The sequence below is a fragment of the Pseudonaja textilis genome, chromosome 8 (assembly GCF_049901715.1).
Source record: "Pseudonaja textilis isolate UNSWEBS1 chromosome 8, rPseTex1.2, whole genome shotgun sequence".
In the NCBI taxonomy this organism is placed as follows: domain Eukaryota; kingdom Metazoa; phylum Chordata; class Lepidosauria; order Squamata; family Elapidae; genus Pseudonaja; species Pseudonaja textilis.
The window spans coordinates 50,772,838-50,795,841 of NC_141997.1; the positions used below are offsets into that span (position 1 = coordinate 50,772,838).

General features: G+C 43.1%; 2 protein-coding genes across 2 annotated transcripts in view; one reads left to right on the top strand and one right to left on the bottom strand.

Moving 5' to 3' along the window:
- Positions 1–23,004, top strand: part of TNFSF11 (TNF superfamily member 11) — a 258,185-nt gene that overhangs the window by 172,644 nt on the left and 62,537 nt on the right. The window lies entirely within an intron of this gene.
- The window catches only part of ENOX1 (ecto-NOX disulfide-thiol exchanger 1), a 449,429-nt gene continuing 431,344 nt past the window's right edge, over positions 4,920–23,004 (bottom strand). Inside the window, exons 15-17 of the mRNA XM_087938075.1 lie at positions 10,064–10,166; positions 7,668–7,753; positions 4,920–5,955 (exon numbers count right to left, since the gene is read on the bottom strand). Of these exons, the coding sequence (XP_087794201.1) occupies positions 5,824–5,955; positions 7,668–7,753; positions 10,064–10,166 (321 nt within the window). The 3' untranslated portion in view covers positions 4,920–5,823. The remainder of the gene's footprint in view (positions 5,956–7,667; positions 7,754–10,063; positions 10,167–23,004) is intronic.

Genomic DNA, 23,004 nt, shown 5'->3' on the forward strand with positions numbered 1-23,004 from the left:
TGACTCTGTAAACCGCTTAGAGAGGGCTGTAAAAGCACTGTGACGTGGTATATAAGTCTAAGGGCTATTGTTATTGTTATCTGTCTGTCTGTCTGTCTGTCTGTCTGTCTGTCTGTCTATCTATCTATCTATCTATCTATCTATCTATCTATCTATCTATCTATCTATCTATCTATCTATCTATCTATCTATCTATCTATCATCTATCATCTGTATCCATCCATCTCTTTCTCTCTCTCTCTCTCTCTCTCTCTCATCTACTTCTATATCTATAAATCATCTATCTATTTATCATCTATTTGTCTGTCTGTCCGTCCGTGCATCCAACCATCCATCTATATCATCTGTCTGTCTGTCTGCCTGTCTGCCTGTCTATCTATCTATCTATCTATCTATCTATCTATCTATCTATCTATCTATCTATCTATCTATCTATCTATCCATCTATCATCTATCTATCTATCTATCTATCTATCTATCTATCTATCTATCTATCTATCTATCTATCTATCTATCTATCTATCTATCTATCAATCTATTTCTATATCTATTTATTTCTCTTTCTACATACATACATACATACATACATACATATCTATCATTTATCTATCTTTCCTTCCTAAGCAGGGGGTTGGTCTAGAAGATCTCCAAGGTCCCTTCCAACTCTGTTGTTCTCTTCTCTTCTCTTCTCTTCTCTTCTCTTCTCTTCTCTTCTCTTCTCTTCTCTTCTCTTCTCTTCTATTCTATTCTATTCTCTTCTATTCTATTCTATTCTTACTCTACCCCACCCTAATTCTACTCCACTCCATAAATGAGGTTGAAAACGGGCCGCTCCTGGGGAGGTCTGGGGCTAGCAATCCAATAAAATAGATGGATGCAGCCCCAGCAGATGCTCGTAGAAAGCAGGATCTGCAGTGTGCATCTGCCACCCTCATTCTGCGTAGCGCACGCTCGGCGGCGAATGAGACAGAAGCTTTCGAAATTAATAAAAGGGGAAAAAAAATGAAAAACAGCCCCCCCTCCCCCACCCCTTCCCTTTCCCACCAGTTCTCAGCTGCCACCTGGGTTCATTTAATCACATACATCTCGTTGCTGGGAAAGATTCTGCGGTCTCTCAACCCAGGCATGTAGGAACCGCCATCATCGGGTTATTAAAACAAACCACGAGGAAAACCCAGCCTTTGGCAGACCGGGAACGTGGCGTGATCCCTTCTATTTGATGATTTCTTTCTTTTCCCCTAGCAAAAAATAAAAATAAAAATCCCTTCTGTCTTCTCTCTCTCTCTCCTGATATATATATATATATAATTCAGGGGCAGAGTCAGGGGTGGAGCTGCTGGGGGTTTGCAGGGGTTCAGGATTGCCCCGAGCTAAGATTCTCTGCAGTTTGGAGAACCCGCAAATCTCACTCCTTGCTGGTCCCACCCACCCCGCCCCTCCCCGGAGTCCCCAATTTTTTGTCCTCCCAGAGGCCTGAGGGAAGCCTCCAGAGCCAAGGAGGGCCCAAAACAGGCCTCCCAGAAGTTTGGGAAGGCTGGAAACGAGCCCATTTCCGGTTTCCAAAGAGCCTCTGGAGCCCGGGGAGGCTGTTTTCGCCGTCCCGGAGGCTCCAAGAAAGCCTCGGGACCCTGGGGAGGGCAAAAACACACCCCGCCTCGCCGTGGTGCAAGAGGCCAACTAGGCCACACCCCACCATGGCTACGCCCACCCAGCAACCAGACAGAGAAAACCCGTTGCTAAAATGTTTGAAGCTCACCTCTGGGCAGAATGAGCAAAGGGAATACAATAAAGTATAAAACGCGGAGATAATAGAGAGAGGGATGAAATCATGAGAACGCTTTCATCCACTGGGTGGAAGGTGATTGAAAGCAGCAGAAAATCCTGGACTTTGTTCAAGGGGAGAAAAAGAAAGAAAGAAAGAAAAAAACTAAACTAAATTTTATCCGGCTGTGAAAAGTATCCACCTGTCTAGTTCTGCGTCCCAAAGGAATAAGAAGATGCACAATTTGACCCCAGATCTCAGGTGTTTGGATTTTTTTCCCCGTGTAAGATTGAGAGTATCTTGGCAACGTTTTGGCGAGGTCCCACTCGCCATCTTCAGGCTGGTACTTTTGGCTTCATGCTTGTGCAAGCCAAGCGTGATCAGAGCTGTCGTCTCTCTATTAATACTAACGGGGAGGTGTGGCGTGCTGGCTCTATTGTAAGCGGGATGGTTGGCTGTGTTGTTATTTCTTGATTGGTTGATGGAGTTGAAGTTTGCAGGTTGGTTGGCTTTTTCGTAAGAACCTTTGTGGCCGAGGTACTGGCTGTGTGTCCATCAGCCTCCTGTGTTGTAACGATCTGGGTAATGGGCTGTGTGATGAGCCGTGATGGACATCTGCCAATTTTGACACCCTCAATTAATTGTCCAGGGAACCAGACAGAAACACTTGAAAAATAATCTGGAAAACGACAAACGTTATTGTGCTCTGTGGAGTTCCTTGCAATCACCACCATGCAAATTGGAAAGATGTGTTTTCTTATTTCTTTTTGCTTTCTCCTCCCACTGGCTTAATTAACCCTACTGGGAAGAAGGGGAATTTTTTTTTTAAAAAAATCGATCGATTAATAGGATAGAAATTTCCCCCTATTTGGATTAAAAAGACCCTCATTGTGGACCGTTGTAAGGTTGGCACGGGAGGATTCAGGAGGTATCTGAAACGCATCTCCAGACACCTCCTCCAAGTCTTTGGGGGAGACCAGCCAGCAATACCCCCCACCCGCCCAATTCAACCAATGGAAAATATTTGTTCCCCTCCCACCTTACAAAACTACAGCTATTATATATGTAGGCGTATGTACCGTATGTTAATTATATATGGGTAGTCCTTGACTTACAAGCATTCGTTAGTGACAGTTGAAGTTACAACAGTATTGGGGGTGGGGGAGAAGTGACTTGTGACCGTTTTCCACCCTTACAACTGTTGCAGTGATCACGTGATCAAAATTCAGAGGTTTGGTGTTCTCACCCGGCTTCCCAAACGTGACAAACCCTCAGGAGTTGAAGCAATTTAGGAACACCTACATTTATTAGGAGCCCTGATAAAAAGTTTCTCTCTCACTGCAGGCTTACAAATCCATCCGGCCTGAAGATGAATAGTTGTCTGTCACATCTATTCGTCTCCGCCCCCTGCCTGTTATCCCCAGAGCCAGGGTGGGATTTCGCTAGCAGTGGTGGCTCTTCCGTCCCAAGGACCGGCTCATAGATTTCCACTGCTCTCCTCTCCTCTGCCATCTGGGCATCCAGGCACTGGGCCCAGCTGTTCTTCCTATTCCTCATCAGCCACCTCCAGACCTGGGCACGGTTGACTCTCCATCTGAGGGCTGATGGACAGCCCAGGCTCCGCCCCCCCTTTCTCTCTGCCAGCTCTATTCCCTCTTCCCCCTCGCAGCTCTCAGGTTGTCTTGATGCTGACCTTGACTCTCACTCCTCCTCCTCCTCTGATTCGGCTGATGGAGGGACAGGCCACAACACTTGGCCACTGGCATGTACTTATGACTGTTGCAGTCTCCCGGGGTCACGTGATTCCTCCCTTTGGCGACCTTCTAATGAGCAAACTCAACGGAGAAGCTTAACAACCATATTGCTAAGTTAGCAACCTCAAGGATTCACTTAAGAACAGCGGCAACAAAGGCCACAAAATGGAATAAAACAAATGCCTCGCTTAACAACAGAAGTTTTGGACTCAATTGTGGTCATAAGTCAAGGATTACCTGCCTGTTAGTTATATGAGTTACAACCATCCATTTTAGTGACCGTTCGAAGAATCCGGGAAGCCAGATTCACTGAACATGTTACGAGCGTAACATCTGCAGCGGTTCTCTTAACAATGGTGCCAAAAAGGTTGTAAAATGAGGCAAAACTCACTTAACAACTGTCTTGTTTAGCAATGGAAATTTGGGGCTCGACTGTCCTTGTAAGTCTGTGATTAAATCAATAATAATGATAATGATAATGATACTAATAACAACAACAATAGCAATAATAACAATAATGCCACCTTTGTAATGAGAAAGATGAAATAGTGACCATTTAATCAGTGGGTGCAGTAAGACTGACTACCTGGAACGCCATAACTAAGTTGCTAAAATCATTCACTGGAAACTGTGCCCAAAGTTTGGATTTGAATATAGTAACAACTACTGGGAACATCAGGTTGAGAAGGTTCTGGAGAATGAAAAAGTCAAGATCTTGTGGGACTTCTAGAATTCAGACGGACAGGCACTTGGCCCACAACACACCTGACATAACAATGGTTGAAAAGAAAAAGGTTTGGTTCATTGATATCGCAATACCTGTTGATGCACGAATTGTAGACACACAGCAAGAAAAAATCACAAAGTATCGTGACTTACAAATTGAAGTTGAGCAACTTTGGAAAAAGAAATCGTGTGTTATCCCAACTGTCATTGGAGCCCTTGGAGCAATACCTAAAGGGCTGGCTCACTATTTGGAAATCCTGAATTTATCAGACTTGAACACCCTGATTCTACAAAAAAACACCCTGCTTGGAACAGCTTATATCCTCCGATGCTACCTGAACAGTTCCTAGGTCCTTGGTTAGGACTCGAGCTGTTGAGCTACCAACCAAGGCTTTGAATCTCACTAAAGATTAACCACCACCAGCACCACCACCAATAATAATAATAATATAAAATAAAATAAATAAAAATGAATAAAAATAAAAACAGTTCCTAGGTCCTTGGTTAGGACTCGAGCTGTTGAGCTACCAACCAGCCACAAAGGCTGCGAATCTCACTAAATATTTAATAATAATAATAATAATAATGCATTGTAAAATATATGAGGAGATGGGGAGGAGGGGACAGGACAAAATAAATACATTTTTTTAAAAAAAGTCAGCTTGTAAAAGTCCAACTATGGTAGAATTCCTATTTATTGAAAAAAAAAAATCAATATATTTGCTATAAAATCTGTAACAGTAATGCAACCGGATACTTATTTTCAGATACATAACCCTGAATGTTACATACCAAATACAATACAGTAACACTGCCTTCCTCTTTATTTACACGTCGTTTATGAAAATTGATATGCAATCCATGTTAAAGGAACTTAGAATGGAGAACCGTTATGTTAGAAAAATAATATTCTGCAGAAAGCAATGTCCAAGAATCCAAGCACATTTGTGTGGGGTTTTGTTTTGTTTTGTTTTGTTTCATTTTTTCTTTTTCAGGCCTCTGGCAATAAGGCAAAAAGTCCCTGGTAGAGCAAATAACTTAATTTACAAAATACAAATAACTATTCAAACACATTTTTTTTTTTCCTTTTTCAAGTTGGCGTTTGGTATGTACTGGTTTCTCACTATGAAATCGGATTTATTTCATTTATTGATTATTTTTATTGTCTTCTTATGAAACGGAAAGACTCTTAGGCATGAACATTTTGGAGGAAGATCTACCACATCATACACAGACATTGCTGGAGCTTAGAAACCAAGAAACCTTCTTCCAGTTGGCTCAAGGTGAGCTAATAAGAGGGCACGTACTTTTAAATAATGAGATCATTATGATTGCAGAGTTATTGGTTGGTTTTGAGTTTTCATAGGAAACATTTCAGGAGCATTTTATTTCCTCCTTTTCGTTTTTGGAACTGGCACACGACTACATTTTTCACGAGAGGACATCACAAGTGCAACTAAAACCAGGTTTGGAAGGCTATGAGCCAAACCTAATTCTCCTCCTTTTAATACTTCAGCTCGCCTCTGTCATCGCAGTCTGTCACACGTTTCTCCCCGAGCGGCTTCGGATCCAACTGTGTGGTCAAGTAGTTTTAATCCCTTCGAAGGCACAAAATTTCCACCGTTTCTCCAGCGTGGCTCCAACGCCGGAAAATTCTTGCTTAAACATACGTGGAAGCCGCATCAAAAGCATTTCTATTTCGTTCGCTGAGATCTAGGGAGGAAGGCAAAGGAGGAGAAGGAGAAGGAGAAAGAGAAAGGGAAGAAGAAGAGGAGGAGGAGGAGGTAAAAGAAGGAGGAGGAGGACGAGGAGGAGGAGGACGAGGAGGAGGAGGAGAAAGAAAGAAGAAGAAGAAGATGAAGAAGAAGAGGAAGAAGAAGAGGAAGAAGAAGATTAGGAGAAAGGGGAAAGGAGAAGGGAAAAAGTAGGAGGAGGAGAAGAAGAGGAGGAGGAAAAAGATATTTCTATGATTTCATATATATTATATATATATATAATTAAAGTTTTTGTAGTGTAAAATACAAATAAAATGAAGGAAGACCATGGAAAAGCAGGAAAGGAAAGCAAATAGGGGGAATCAGACTTCAGAGAGTAATTAAGACTGCAGAAAAAATAATTACTACCAATCTACCTTCCATGGAGGATCTGTATACTGCACAAGTCAAAAAGAGGGCTGTGAAAATATCTACAGACTCCTCACATTCTGGACATAAACTGTTTCAACTTCTACCCTCAAAACGATGCTATAGAGCCCTGCACATCGAACAACTCGACACTAGGGGAGTTTTTCCCCCCAAAGCCATCACTCTGCTAAACAAATAATTCCCTCAACACTGTTCAACTAGTTACAAAGTCCGCACTACTATTACTATTACTCTTCTCATCACTCCTTATCACCCGTCCCCTCCCACTTGTGACTGTATGACTGTAATTTTGTCGCTTATATCCTTATATATTACAACTTATATTGACTGTTTCCTAGTATGATGTGATTGCTTATTGTACCCTTTGACTATTATTAAGTGTTGTATCTGATGATTCTTGACTCTTGATGAAGGTATCTTCTCTTTTTATGTACCCTGAGGCATTTGCACCAAGACAAATTCCGTGTGTGTCCAACCACACTTGGCCAATAAAGAATTCTATTCTATTCTATTCTATTCTATTCTATTCTATTCTATTCTATTCTATTCTATTCTATTCTATTCCATTCCATTCCATTCCATTCCATTCCATTCTTTATTCTATTCTGTTCTGTTCTGTTCTGTTCTGTTCTATTCTATTCTATTCCATTCCATTCCATTCTTTATTCTATTCTATACTATTCTTTATTCCATTCCATTCCATTCTATTCTAATCTTCTGCTCTGTTCTTCAAACTTATGGAAGTTTTGAGAATTCTTCACCACTGAAAAGCTCACCAAAGAGGATTCAAGTAACGGAAACTTTTTGCCTATGTCAATGTTTTTACCAAGTTATAGGTAAAAGATCTCCGGCAGTTGTGGGCTCTCCATCACTGGAGATTTTTTTTGAAGAAGAGATTGGACAGCCTTTTGGGTGAAATGGTACACTTTCTCCTGCCTGAGCAGGGGTTCAACTAGAAGCCCTTCAAGGTCTCCTTTCTAACTCCATTATTCTGTTATTCTATTCTGGTCTGTTGTCCGGATTTCAATGCAGTAAGGAAGGATTGATTGTAAAATCTATAGAAGACAATAAATGAATCCTCTTAATCACATTTAGGGTTACTTCTGTCCAGGAATTTATTTTGTAACCTCAGCAAAAAGCAGCAATGAGCATCTAAAGCCATTCTATTTGCATTTTGTGAAAAAAGACGGGGACCGGAACATTTGCTGCCTACCTCGTCTTATTTTTAAAAAATTTCAACCCCCCCGCCGCCCCAAAAAACCCCTTCTAAATCCAATTTACCCGAGAGTCCAGCTGCTGCATATACGACCAGAGATATTCAATATTAGCTCCGAAAGGATGAACGTGAAGGAATGTGGATATGATACCTGTATTAAAATGAAATTAAAACAAAAAAAAAACTGTGATAATTGATTCAGGCCCTACAGAAATAGGATAAAATAATTATTGTACATAAATGCACCTGAATTTCAACCAAAAAGTCAGCAGTTGTGTTTCTGAAACAATTCAACAAGAAGACAAATTTCAACCCAAACCCTTCACTTTCAAGAATAAGAGTTCATCTCCAAGTGACAAAAAAAAAAAGAGAGAGAGAGAGAGAAGAAAATATTTATTCAATGATTCAAAGACGTGCTGGAATTTTTTGTAGCTTCGCGTGCTGTGTTTGATTTGCCCATCAAAATTTGTAGGCATTCGAATAATAAAATTCTTGCTCTTTTTTTAAATAAACTTCTTTGGTGGCTCTGGTTAGGAACATGTGTTGGCTATCAACCCTGTTCAGCATTAGGCTGCCTTGAATTTTTTTTTTTTTTTTGTAATAATTTCTGCCTGGGTTGCATCCAAATTCAGATTAGTGGGCAAATTAAACCACATTTTTTTCCATTTATATTTTTCTCATTTTGAAAATCTCTTTGCAGGGAAGCTCATGTGACAAACAGAAGCTAGTATAGAGGATCAATGGATTAAAGGGGAAAAAATTACTTTCTTCCCCCTTAAATTAACTCTCTCTGTGCTAAGCAGCAAAGGTCTACAAAAATCTAGCTTGATCATATGGATGGCCGCAGAGAAAATTAGCCAATGGATGGCTACAGAGAACACAGACAGGTAGTCCACAACTTACAATCATTCCTTTAGTTATCATTTGAAGCATGATTCAAGTATCAAGAAACACGGGAACGCTAAAGCAGGGGTCTCCAGCCTTGGCCACTTTAAGACTTGTTGGACTCCAACTCCCAGAATTCCTCAGCCAGCAAAGCAAAACTTGCTGAGGAATTCTGGGAGTTGAAGTCCACAAGTCTTAAAATGGCCAAGGTTGAGACCCCTGGTCTGCTGGCTGAGGAATTCTGGGAGTTGAAGTCCACAAGTCTTAAAGTGGCCAAGGTTGGAGACTCCTCTTCTAAAGGTTTTCTGTGAATAATGCATTGGTGTGTAAGCGATAACCAACAATTCTAAACCAGCACGTCTATATTTTAGAAAGTTGAATGAAACACGAATTTCATGAGATCATCATCTTCTTTTAATGACCCCATAATCCCTTGTGGGGTGGCGTCTGGGCAACTGAATGGAGCTGTGTGTTTACTGGCTGGATGCCCTTCCTGTTGCCAGGGCAGAGTTTTGTTCAGCCGATATATTCTCATTGTGTCCAGAGAGAGAAATATCTGCCCCTACCCAGGATTGAACTCACAGCCTCCTGATTGTAAGGCGAGAGCTCCACCTCTAGGGCCACCACACCACTCCACAAAGTTCATGAGATGTTTTCACCAAATCATTAAGACCCAGTTGCAGTTCTTTTCACAAAGGGCCACATTGCATGGATTTATGAAAAACGTTTAGTTTCAGAGATGTGTTTCTTATTTCTTAGTTTAGCCAACTTATCCAAATATAGGGGGTTTCCACCTCTTTTCTGGGGTCTCTCACCCACTGAAACGCAGAATACTTCCGAGGCTGATTCTCCTTTTTGAAGGCCTGACCAACATTATGCTTGGAAAAAGGTCACGGAGAGTTAGTGTCATGCTCCTGTTGGAGTCTGAATCCGAGGAGGAAAACGAACAGCTGACACAAGGACTGGGAGTGTGGCTCTGTTGGCTGTGGAGGAAACTGGGGAAGGGCAAAATCCAGCTGGGCAGAGCAGGGGTGAGGGAGAACAAGGGAGAGGGAGTTCAGAGGACCCAGGCCCACACCCTCTTTATCCTAGGTCACACAGGGAGGAACGGAGAAGAGAGCAACGTGGGTTGCATGGCTTACAGGGTAGGAAAGGGCCCTGATTCCCTTCATTAGCCACACCTGGGAAGGGAGTTTAAAAGAGATGCAAGCTGAGTGTGGCATCTGCTGGGAGCAAACGTGAGTTTATCTTGTGTTGACTTTGGTTATCTGAGTTCCTGGCATCCTCCCAACCACGTTGAATTATGGCTGTTCCTTCACATCTGGAATTTCTTCTCTTGCCCTGCCAGACTAATTACCTCATCTTGCCTTGATTGGACTTGTAGTTACAGTTTTTGTTGACCACGTTTTGGCCTTGATTCTCTGCAGCCAAAGGCTGTTCCTGGGAGAGTTTTTCTCCAGCCAGAAAGTAACCAGGACATTGGGGGCAAAGTTGGAGCTAATAAAGGGACTCCTATGGATGATCTGACTGGGTTTGCCTTTGTGCCACGCCCCAGGTCATCTCAGTTACCTCTTACCTATCAATAAAGCTTCTTTCTCCGACTTTAGTGGCTGGCTTCGCTTCTCAGCATTTTTTTCTCTGTCCTGGTTGACCAACGGCACCGTCAACCCATTGATTTCCTATAAGGTTGAAAAAACAAAATTAAATAAAACAGGTCGTTCTGTGGAATACATCCATGTCAATAGGCACTGTTGCCATTCATCCTCTCTCTCTCTATTAAAAAAAAAGGACATTACTTTAATTTCCAGCTACAGGCAAGATAATTATAAATTATTGATCTGTTTTCCAACACTCAGTAATTCCCAACGTGATCTAAGGAAGGGAAAAAAATCCAATTTTTTCTGTCTCTCTCTCTCTTTCACTCTCTTTCTCTATCTCTCTTTCACCCTCACTTTCTCTCTCTCTCTCTCTTTCACTCTCTCTTTCTTTTTCACTCCCTCCCTCTCTCTTTCACTCTCTCTCTCTTTTTCACAGTCTCTCCCTCCCCCCTCTCTCTTTCTCTCTGTCCCCCTCTCTCATTCACTCTTTTTCTCTTTCACTCTCTCTCTCTCACCATCTCATAATTGCCTATAACCAAAACAGGACCGGACTGAGCAATAAAGAAGAATATATATATATATATATATATATTTAACCATCTGCCCTTTGTCGAATAAAATTGACCTCGCCTTTGGATTGCTCCAATCTCGAGATAAGTATAGGATAAACAAGTGGATAACAGCGTGTTCAATTTTTTTCTTACTCCCAGTTCTTGCAGCAGGGAGGGGAAAAATAACAGAAAGCTGTGAATAATTTACAATCGTGGGGTGAAAATAACCGTTTTCCACGGAATGACACAACTTTGGCAAGGAGAAGTGACTCCTTTCCAAAAACAACACAACAACATCTTCCCCCGTATACAAGAACTCGGCACCTAAATATAGTCCTCAAACTTACAGCAGTTCATTTAGTGACCATTCAAAGATACAGGGCACTGACTGATGACCATTTTTCACACTTACGGCCATTGTAGCTTCATTAGGCTCATGGGATCGGATGCTTGGCAACTGACTCATACTTATGACGGTAGTAGTGTCCCAAGGTGATCCCCATTTGCGATCTTCTGACCAGCAAAATCCACAGAGAAGTCAGATTCACTTAACAACCATGTGGCTAAATTATCAGCTGCAGTGATTCACTTAACTACCATGGCACGGAAGGTCATAAAATGAGTCAAAACTCACTGAACAAATGTCTCACTTAACAACAGAAATTTTGGGCTCAATTATGGTCATAACTCGAGGCCTACCTGTATCCTTTTACAGAGGCAGATAATTTCATTACAGTCAAAAACTCCTTAGGTCGATTTATTTGATTTAGATCAATTTATTTAAACTATAGATCAAAGTTCTATAATTTGAAGGAAGTTGGCACTAAATTGTTACAGGCTTCAGCTCACAACAAACCCCCTTGCTCGTACACAGGTGGTCCTCAACTTACAACCTCAATGGAGTCCAACATTTCTGTCGCTAAGCAAGGCTGTTAAGTGAACTTAGTCCCATTTTGCAGCCTTTCTGGCCACTGTTGTTAAGGGAAACCCGGCCATCTAAATGTTAGTCACACTGTTGTTAAGCAAATCCAGATTCCCCCATCGACTTTGCTTCTCAGAAGGTCACAAAAGGGAATCATATGAACCTTGGAAGGTGCACCTGTCATAAGTTCATTCCCGTTGACCTGGGAGGAAAAAGCCTTTTTTTCCAGATTTCAAGGGACGCCATTTGCCACAGGTCGCCAAACCCACTTTTCCAAAGTCTTTGCACGGCCCCTTCGGATCGCATAACTGTCGACACCCAGATGCTTGCAAAACACATTAAAGGCAAAATGCAAGCTTTAGGAGAAAAAAAAACCAAACCAACAACCAGCAGGCAGTGCAGTTGTAAGCTTGAAAGTGGGTTAAAAGAAGAACCAGGAAAATGGGTCAGTCAGGAGCTGGGAATGAAATGTCCTTTTAAAAAAAGATTTTCTTAGGAAAAGCAAAGAGGGGGAAATAATCGTGGCGTTTGGACTCTAGAATTAAAGTTTCTGTCATGCCCCTGTCAGAGCCTGAATCTGAGGAGGAAGACGAACAGCTGACAGGGAGTGGAAATGTGGCTCCATTGGCTGTAGAGGAAACTGGGGGAGGGCAAGGTCTGGCTGGGCAGAGCAGGGGAGAGGAAGAACAAGGGAGAGGGGATTCAGAGGAAAACCCAGGCCCACCCCCTCTTCATCCTCGAGCATGCAGGGAGGAATGGAGAAGGGACCAACGTGGGTTGCATGGCTTGTCGGGGAGGAAAGGGCCTTGATTCCCTTCATTAGCCACACCTGGGAATGAGAGTTTAAAAGAGATGCGGCAGCTGCTGGGAGCAAATGTGAGTTTATTTTGTGTTGACTTTAGTTATCTGTGTTCCTGGTGTCTTCCCAACTGTGTTGAGTTATTGCCGTGCCTTCACGCCTGGAATTTCTTCTCTTGCCCTGCCGGACTAATTGCCCCATTTTGCCTTTACTGGACTTATAGTTACAGTTTTTGTTGACCATGTTTTGGACTTGATTCTCTGCAGCCAAAGGCTGTTTACCTGGGAGAGTTTTTCTCCAGCCAGAAGGTAACCAGGACATTGGGGGTAAAGTTGGAGCTAATAAAGGGACTTCCGCTGATTATCTGGCTGGGTTGCTTTTTCAAGAGGCAACTGGACTGTTTTTCCTTGAAGACGTTTTGCTTCTCATCCAAGAAGTTTCTCCAGTTCTTCTTCTTCAGAATTGAAGGAGCTTCTTGGATGAGAAGAAAACATTTTTAAAGGAAGGTCCATGGAGATTCTTGGTTCTCCAGGTCATGGTTGTCCCAAAAGTGCTTTTTTCAAGAGGCAACTGGACTTTGTTTTTCCTTGAAGACGTTTTGCTTCTCATCCCAGAAGCTTCTGAAGAACTGTTCTCTAGAACAGAAGAAGCTTCTGGGATGAGAAGTGAAATGTCTTCAAGGAAGAACCAAGAAAATCCAGTTGCCTTTTGACAAAGGATTTTTGGGACATCCTGAATAAATGGCTGTTCACTCTTTTCTCACAACCAGTACTCTACACTTTCCCACTGGTTAATTGTTCTCACTGTGAAGTAATTTCTTCTTAGTAAAACTCGCCTGAAATTTAACCTTGGCTTGCTTGTTACTTCGTGTTCGAGGCTGTTGAATGAATGCAGCACTTTGGTTAATTTAATGGCTCGATATAAGCCGTCCAAATCAAACTCAATTTCCACCTGAACTCGTAAAACCCAGTACTCAATTTAAGCTGTGTTGTGTGGGTGTTGCTGGTCAGTGCTGATGAACTCAACGGGGTGTGATATTGTGGTTCTCTTAAGCTGCGCCGAGAATGCAGCATTTCCTATGAGAAGCACCTTAAAGTTTATCGAGCAAAAATAGAAAATATAAGTGTCTGTCGGTTGTGGATTTAGATTTAATGGAGACTATCACAACTGCCTCTGGCATTCATAAAAGAACATAAGGTCAAGCAACATCATTGTTTCGGAAATGAAAAATAATAGATCACCAAGGACTAGAATCTTATAAATGTCAAGGAAAGACAAAGGAGGATTTGAAATTGTATGTACACAAGACTCCTCCATAATTGCTGGTTCACCTGAAGATTTCCTAAAATGGTTTACACTGATCAAATTTGCTTCAATTCAAACTATTAATTTCCTTCCAGATAATAAAGTTGACTGTCTGTGGAAATTCTCCGTCCTCAGTTGTCCCAAAAGTGCTTGTTTTTCAAGAGGCAGCTGGACTTCCTTGGTTTTTCCTTGAAGATGTTTTGCTTTTCATCCAAGAAGCTTCTTCAGTTCTTCTAAAATTGAAGAAGCTTCTTGGATGAGAAGCAAAACGTTTTCAAAGAAACATCCATGGATATTCTCATCGTTCAGATCAAGGTTGTTTCAAAGGTGCTTTTTTTCAGGAGGCAACTGGACTTTCTTTGTTTTTCTTTTGAAGAGGTTTCGCTTCTCGCCCAGGAAGCTTCTTCAGTTCTGAAGAAGAAGAACTGAAGAAGCTTCTTGAATGAGAAGCAAAACATTTTCAAGGGAATATCCATGGAGGTTCTCCATCCTCCAGGTCAGCATTGTCCCAAATATGCTTTTTTTCAAGAGGCTACTGGACTTCCTTGGTTTTCTTTGAAGAGATATTCCTTCTCATCCCAGAAGCTTTTTTGTCTCTTCTTCAGAGTTGAAGAAGCTTCTGGAATGAGAAGCAAAACATTTTCAAAGGAGATGTCTCTGGATATTTTCTGTCCTCCAGGTCCTGGTTCTCTCAAAGGTGCGTTTTCAAGGGGCAACTGGACTTTCTTGGTTTTTCTTTGAAGACATCAGAAGGTTGCAAAAGCAGATTGCATGACCCCGGGATGCTTTAACCGTCATAAATACGAACCGGTAGTCAAGCATCCGAATGCAAATCATATGACCGTGGGGATGCTGAAATGGTCATAAGCATGAAAAATGGTCATAAGCCACTTTTTTCAGTACCCTGTAACTTTGAAGGGTCACTAAATGAACTATTGCAAGTCAAGGACTACCTTCCTCCACTGTGCAACCTTACAACTCGCCTCTCACAATTGCCTTTTTTTGTTCTGCTTGGTATAAAACAGGACTTCATCTTAGCTAGCCTTGAATCAATAATTCTCTCATTCCGTGACTTATAAAAATCTGACTCTGAGGTAAATATTCACTCCTGGAGTTGCTGAATGATTATATGTGTGTGTGTGTGTGTGTGTGTGTGTGTGTGTGTGTTTGTAGATTTTCATGGGTACAGGTATGCAGGTCTTGGCATGTTCGGGGCTTTTCCCATGTAAGATTGAGAGTATCTTGGCAATGTTTCGATGAGGTCCCATTCGCCATCTTCAGGCTGGTGCTTTCGGCTTCGTGCTTGTGAGAGCAAAGTGTCATCAGAGCTGCCGTCGCTCTAAAAATACTGGTGGGGAGGTGTGGTGTGCTGGCTCTGTTGTAAGTGGGCTGGTTGGCTGTGTTGTTATTTCTTGATTGGTTGATGGAGTTGATGTTTGCAGATTGGCTGGCTTTTTCGTAACAACACGTGTGGCCGAGTCACTGGCTGTGTGTCTTTCAGCCTCCTGTGTTGTAACAACTTGGGTAATGGGCTGTGTGATGATCTTCTTAGTTCTATTGTTGTGACATTCTGGGTCTTGTGCTGTAATCTCCTGGGTCGTTGGCTGTGTTGCAACATCCTGAGGTTTTGTGGTGTAACCTCCTGAGTTCCGTGATGTGATATCCTGAGCGGGTGGCTGTGATGTGACGTTCTGGGTTGAAGCAAACTGACACATGCCACGAACATATAGCCAAACCTCAAACTCTGAGCCAAACCAAAACCCGGAACGTTACATCATATCACATCACAGATCTGATATATATATATATGGTATTCAGCTTTGTTTGGGTATTTTCCCACGTCATTATAGTCGTGCTTTTAAAGTTGTAGCAACGTTTCGGCAGAATCTCATCTGCCATTATCAGGCTTCTGTACTGTGTTCGGCTAGCACGAAGCCAAAAGCACCAGCCTGAGGATGGCGAGTGGGACCTCGCCGAAACGTTGCCAAGATACTCTTAATCTTACACGGGAAAAGACCCAAACACACCTAGACCTACACATATATGTATGTATGTATGTATGTATGTATGTATGTATGTATGTATGTATAAAAGTTGGACCAAGTCAGGTAAAAAAAATCCTAGCAAATACATTTGCAAATGTTATGACTGGTAAATATTAAACTCGGCTAGCCTTTTGTAATTTAATCTGCTACCTCAAACCAGCCAATCTGGGTAGCTTGTATTTAATTCAAATTTCACTCACAGGGTCACAGGTCAAAATTCTGTATGCAACATCAAACAACAAAACATGTGTTGCAATTCAGATATTAAAGGGGGGAATGGTGTAGCTAATTGCCTTCTAACATGAAAGCCACCTATTAGATTTTAATTATACCTAAAATTTCCATACGGCGATCACGACTGAACAATTTTTTTTTGCTGTTTACTGAAGTTCCTTACAGAAAAAAAGGTGTTTTTATAATTAAAAAAAAGATGGATTGGTTTAGAAACAGGAGTAATATTACTCTAAGGGCACTATGAATGGATGGGTTAGCAAAACAAGGGATTAATTCAGATTTCTTGTGGGTCAAGCATTAACTTTGGCCAAAGCCAATGCTCTTCTGTCAAGACCATGAGAGAACCCTACACAGGTAGCCCACAACTTACAACAATGTGATTAAAGGTAAAGGTAAATGTTCCCCTTGCACATAAGTGCTAGTTATTTGCAGCTCTAGGGGCGGGGCTCATCTCCGTTACAAGGACAAAGAGCCAGCGCTGTCCAAAGACATCTCTGTGGTCATGTGGCTTGCATGACTAAATGCTGAAGGTGCACGGAGCGCTGACGCATTCCCACCAAAGGGGTCCCTATTTTTCTACTTGCATTTTTTACATGCTTTCAAACTGCTAGGATGGCAGAAGCTGGGACAAGTAATGGGAGCTCACTCCGTTACGTGGCACTAGGGATTTGAACCGCTGAACTGCCGACCTTCTGATCAACAAGTTCGGCGTCTTAGCCACTGAGCCACCGCATCCCAACAACTCTCAGGGTGAGTGCTAACAACCAGATGACTGCCAGGAATACAAACCCTTCCATCGTCCACCCTTCAGTCAGAACCGAAGAACCTTCTTGGATGAGAAGCGAAACGTCTTCAAGGAAAAAAAAAACAGAGTCCAGTTGTCTTTTGAAAAACACCTTTGGGTCAGCTTGAAAGAGACTAAAAATACCTCCCAGTTAAGTTGTGGAGCAGAACAAATGGTGAGGGAGGTATAGGTAGTCTTCGACTTATTGAGCCCAACATTTCCGTTTGCTAAGCGAAACATTTGTTAAGCGAGTTTAGCCTCTGTTTATCACCTTTCTTGCCACCGTTCTTAAGCGCATCGCTGCCGTTGTTAAGTTAGCAACACAGTTGTGAAGTGACTCTGGTTCCCCAATGGATTTTGTTTGGCGGAAGGTCACAAAAGGGGGATCATGTGAACCCCCCTGCCCCCAGGACACTGAAACAATCATAAGTACATGCCAGTTGACAAGCTTCTTAATTGTGATCACGTGACTCTGCAGATGCTGCAATGGTCATAAGTGTGAAAAGCAGTCCTAAGTCCCTTTTTTCAGTCACTAAATGAACTGTTGTAACTCAAGGTCTACCTGTAATAAGATGGTCTAGGGCCATGATGGCAAACCTATGGCATGCATGCCACAGGTGGCACACGGAGCCATTTGTGTAGGCACATGAGCCCCAGCAAAACTTACCTGCACTGTGCATGAGCACACCTCTCAGCTGATTTCCGGCTGATTTGAGGCCTTTTTCGGCCTTTCAGAGGCTCGAGGGAAGCCTCTGCAGCCTTTGGAGGCCGAAAAATGGGCCTGTTTCATCACTCCCGGTACTTCCAGTTTCATTACTTCCATTATTTGGAGGCTAAAACACGGGCCCTTTTTTCAGCCTCCGAAGGCTACAGAGGCTTCCATCGAGCCTCTGAAAGGCCGAAAAAGGCCTCAAATGGGCTGGAAATCAGCTGGGAGGATCGCGCATGCGCAATGCAGGTAAGGAGGGGGCGGGGTAGGTGTTGCGTGCACACGCACGGAGGGGGCAGGGCACATTGCATTGTGGGTGCCGGCAGACACATGTGTGTACTATTGTGTGCGCACGCTTTCGGCACACCACAACAAAAAGGCTCGCCATCACTGGTCTAGCACCTTACTACCAGACCTTTGCTCAGACTCACTCCCACAATGTACTTGTTTACTTTCCAGACTATGTCACATCACGGTAGCTTTTCATTATGGCTTATCTCCATCCCAGCCTTAACTTCAACGGTGCTGGAGACAGATTAAAATATTTTTTCAATTTCCTTCCCCCGTATTATTATCATCATTACTATTATTATAAAATTGTTTTTCCTCTTGGCATTTCGTCCTGTTGTATCTCATTTTCCAGGCCAGCACCATGGAAACCCATTAATAAATGACTACAGCATGTCGAAGCTATCAGAAAAAAACAACAAAAACAACTGGAGGATGAAATATTTATTCTCAACGAAATGTTCTCTGAAGAAAATGGGGCGGAGGGAAAACTTACTGGAGCTTCCCAGAGCAATTAAGAATGATGATTAACGATAGAGAAGGAAACGAGGAGAAGTCCATCAAAGAATACCAAACTCAAAACAACAGGAGAAGAGAAGATCTCGGGCAAGGGGGCGACGTATTTGAGTGGGTGGGCCATTCACAGAAGTGAACTTGGGGTTCCATAGGGTACCAGTTTAGAGAGGACTTCCCCAATTTCTGGGGGGAAATAAAATTAAATATGGGTAGTCCTTGTCTTACAACTGAAATTACAACTTCCTGTTGAGAAGCGAGACATTTCCTGAGCGGACGTTGCCCCTTTTTATGACCTATCTTGCCACAGTCATGAAGCAAAACACTGAGGATGTTAAATTAGAAACATGGTCGTTCAAGTGAATCTGGCCCTCCTTCATTGGAAAGTCACGAAAAGGGATCATGTCGTGACACTGCAACCGTCAAAAGAACGAGTCAGTTGCCAAGCATATGAATTTTGTTCACGTGACCAGGGGGATGAGACAACAGTCGCAAAGGTGGAAATCGGTCATAGGCCACTTTTTTCAGTGCTGTTATAACTTCAAATGGTCACTAAATGAATTGTTGTAACCCAACAATGACTTCCTGTAGAAGAATTACTTTTTAAAAAAAAAATTGTGGAAGGTCTATCTACATACTACTCGTAGGACTGGTTGGTTACTTATCTAGATCCTCCATAGTGGAGAGAGAGAGGAAGAGAGAAAAAGAAAGGAAGAGAAAGAGAGAAACAGAGGAAGAAAGAGTGAAAAAGAGAAACAAAGGAAGAAAGAGAGGAAGATTGAGAGACAGACAGAGGAAGAGAGAAAGGAACAGAGAGAAAGAGAAGGAAGGAAAGAAAGAAAGAAAGAAGAAAGGAGAGAGAGGGAGAAAGAGAAAAAGAAAGAAACAAAGAGAAAAAGAGAAACAAAGAGAGAAAAGAGAGAAAGAGAGAGAGAGAAAGAGAGAAAGAAAGAGTGGGAGAGAGGAAGAGAGAGAAAAAGAAAAAGAAACAGAGAGAAAGAAGAGAGAAAGAGAAGGAGAGAGAGAGAAAAAAGAGAGAGGAAGAAAGAGAGAGAAAGAGAAACAGAGAGAGAAAAAGAGGAAGAATTAAAAAGAAAAAGAGAAACAGAGAGAGAGAGAAAGAGAGAAGAGAAAGAACAAGGGGGAGAAAGAGAGGGGAAAAGAGAAAGAGAGAGAGGAAGAGGGAGAGAGAGAGAGAGAAGTTGTCCCAATCTGCTTTCTTATTCTAATTGAAATTAACCTCTCCGAAGATTAAAGTCTAAATTATGGAAGGAGTATCTCTGCCATTCCTCGTGTCCCCTGGATCTCGCTCTGACTACCAGGTGGGTATTTGTGCTAAATCCATCTTGTCAGATGTATCAAATAGGTACTAATCCCATTAAAGGCATTACAGACCACTAATAACCATGCGGAGAATGAAGCCAAACCTTCCCTTGGCAGACATTTTGATCTGCAAAACACTCGGTGACAGAGACGCGCCTCGAGGGGGGAAGGATTGCCAACCTCCCTTTAATAATGTATGTAATTCCGCAGTTCACATTTCTCCAATGAGTTGCCGGGATGTTTAAACTATCCAGGGCTTTGAAGAAGTAGTTGCCATCTGGTGCCTTCAACTGGGCTCCCCTCTCTCCCTCCTCTTCATCCGAAGAAAAACCCCTTCCCAATTATGTGTAGTCCTCGAAGTATGGCCACAATTCAGCCCCAAAATTTTGTGGTTAAGCGAGGCATGAGTTGAGCACCGGGTCTGTTGGCCCCGTTTTATGACTTTCCTCTCGCCGCCGGCGTTAAAGGGAATCTTTACAGTTCTTAAATCAGGGACATAGTTGTTAAGCGCAACTTGATGCTTGCTCGACAGAAGGTCACAAAAGAGGATCGTGCGACACACACACATACACACACAGGGACACTGCAACTGTCATAAATATGAGTCAGTGGCCAAGTGGCTGAATCACGTGACCAGGGGGATGCAAAAGTCATGTGTGAAAAATGGTTATAACTAGGGGTGGGATTCTACAGGTTCGCACCTATTCACTAGAACCGGTTGTTAACATTCTAAGCAGAACCGGTTGTTAGAAGAAATTACAGGGCCAATCCTGTAAGGAAGTCAGGAAGGAAACATTCTGGTGTTGCTTACAGAAACTGCCTCTCCATTAACCCTTATTAAATTCTTGACAGGACTAGACTGCCTGTCTCTGGAACTTATCTGGAGTTTTTTTCCCCTCCTTTGCTGGTCCTTTGCTTGTGTGGAGTGACCATTCAAAGTTACAATGGCACTGAAAAAAGTGACTTACAACCATTTTTCACACTTACGACAATTGCATCATCCCCACAGTCATGAGAGGCCAGACGAGGAGATCCATGCCTCGATGTGAGTAATGTTGAGTTGGCCATGCCCAGCCAGTCACAGGACCACCAAGCCATGCCCACCACCTAAGCCACACCCACAGAACCAGTTGTTAAAAAAATTGAATCCCACCCCTGGTTATAACTCACTTCTTTCAGGGCTGTTGTATGTTCAAACCATCACTAAATAGCCTGCTATGAGTCTAGAACTACCTGTATTTCGTGTTAATGGCACTCGTTGGGTTGACCGCATCCTACCTAAAGTTCTCCGGAACTCTTTCCAAGTCCGTAACTGTGATTTCTTTCAAGGTCAGTAAGAATTTTGGGAAACATAACGAAAGGAAGGAGCCTACCCATGCCAACAAAGCATCGAGGTTGTCTTCTTTTGCATTCTCTTTGAGGGATGTTGTGTCCTTCACCAAAGGAGTTATTCTGACCTTGGTTTCCTCAAAAAGCCCTAAGCTGACTCTTTGTCCCGCGAAAACCCCTTTTATGAAATAAAGGTGAATTTCTTGAATCCACATTCAGCCAAAGGCCTGGAAAACAGTCTTGCGATTAAGGAGCACAGACCTTATCTAGCTTGGAGAGCTGCCGAGTAAATATTTACAAACACAGTGCTGACAAGGAAGGGCTCGGCACAGAGTTTCTGAGATGCACAGACAGATCTCCTCACTGCTGCAACAAACCAATTGTTTCCTGCAAAAGCCCCCTCCCCTTTTGCTCCTTTTTTAATCCCTATGGGAGGGGCCACTATACACCTATAGCCTTACTCCCATGTCAACCTTTAGTTCGTAATTGTTCTTTTCTTTTGGCAGCTCTGCGCATGTGCAGGCTGGGAACCGGCTCCGGCTGCTCCTCTGCCTCATTGCTATCCGACCCTGAAGGCAGCTGACCACTGCCAGATGGCCCTGGGCCCAGCTCTGCCTCTGATGCAGAGCCCTCGTCTGAGCCTTCCTCGGGCTCCAGAACTGGCCCACGTTCCTCCCCAATCTCCTCACTGACCGACTCTGCTGCCAGCTCCAACAGCTGCCGGCGGACCACAAGAGGGGTTGGTTGACCAGAAATCTAGGAGAGAAGTCCTACACCTGAATCTGTCCTGGTCATCCCTGGAGAGCCGATTGGCAAATGAATTGGAAGAACGGGTGGCCAAGGAGGAGTGACTGGGCTCTTCAGTTGGCAGCATCAGCTGGTGGCAGAGGTGGAGATGAATGAAGAAGAAGCTGCCTGACGCTTGGACCGTGAGTCTGTCTGATTGATTGGTAGCATCAACGGGGGATTTCTGGGTGAGGGACAGGGAGAGAGGAGGAGGAGAGAGAAAAAGAGAAGGAGAGCGGGAAGGAGAAGGAGCAGGAAGGAAGGAAGGAAGGAGCAGGAGAAAGAAAAAGAAGGAAAAGGGAGGGAGGGAAGGAGGAGAAAAGAAGGAAGAGGAGGAAGGGAGGGAGGGAAGGAAAATGAAAGAAAAAGGAGAAGGGAGGGAAGGAAGGAAGGGGAAGGAGAAAGAATAAGAGAAAGATAAGGAAGGGGAAAAAGAAAAGGGAAGAAGGAGAAAGAGAAGAAAAAGGAAAAGGAGGAGGAAGAGAAGAAGAAGGGAGGGAAAGAAGGGGAAGGAGAAAGAATAAGAGAAGGAGGCAGAATAAGAAGAAGGAAAGAAGGAAGGAAGGAAGGAAGGAAGGAAGGAAGGAAGGAAGGAAGGAAGGAAGGGAGGGAGGGAGGGAGGGAGGGAGGAAGTATCTTTTCTGAGGTAGCTACAGATGTCAAATATTGACATGTGACATTTTTGCCCTACCTGCTCTGAAAGAAAGAAGAGCTGGAAGTCAAGACAACATCTGAGTTCTGATTCTGCACTTTTCCTGTGAGTAGGTGCGGAAAGGAGGAGAATTATATCAAGTGTGCTCATTTTACCAAGCATTAGACCTCCGGGCAGGCACCACACATCCTCTTCCTTTGTTCTTAGGGGGCTTAAGCATTAGGGGAAAGCTACTACAAAGAAAACTACTCCTCCTTTGCCACGCGGCCAAGGTGTGCGTGTGTGTGCGAGAGAGAAGCAACTGAGTAAGAAAGACGGCCTCTCTCTCCGCAGGGCACTTTCCTCGGCTTCACTGCGCTTGAGAAGTGAATTCTCATTGGAGGATTAGACTTTCAAATTAATGGGCTTCAGGGCAACTGTGCGACAAAGACCAACTACCGAAATCTTGTCAGGTATTTATAATACCTTTTTCCAACCCATTTTTTCCCCCATTTGCATTGAATTGTGGCTGCTGTTGCCCTGGGCTTTTCATTTGTGTGGCTCCCAAGCATTCCCCGCACAAAACTGGCTTTCCTGGACCATTGGATGGGGATTTGGGTCAAAGCATGATGACGTCACAGGGGTCAAGATGTCATTTTGCAAAGGACATCGATGCTATAAGCTCCTCAGACTGTAAACT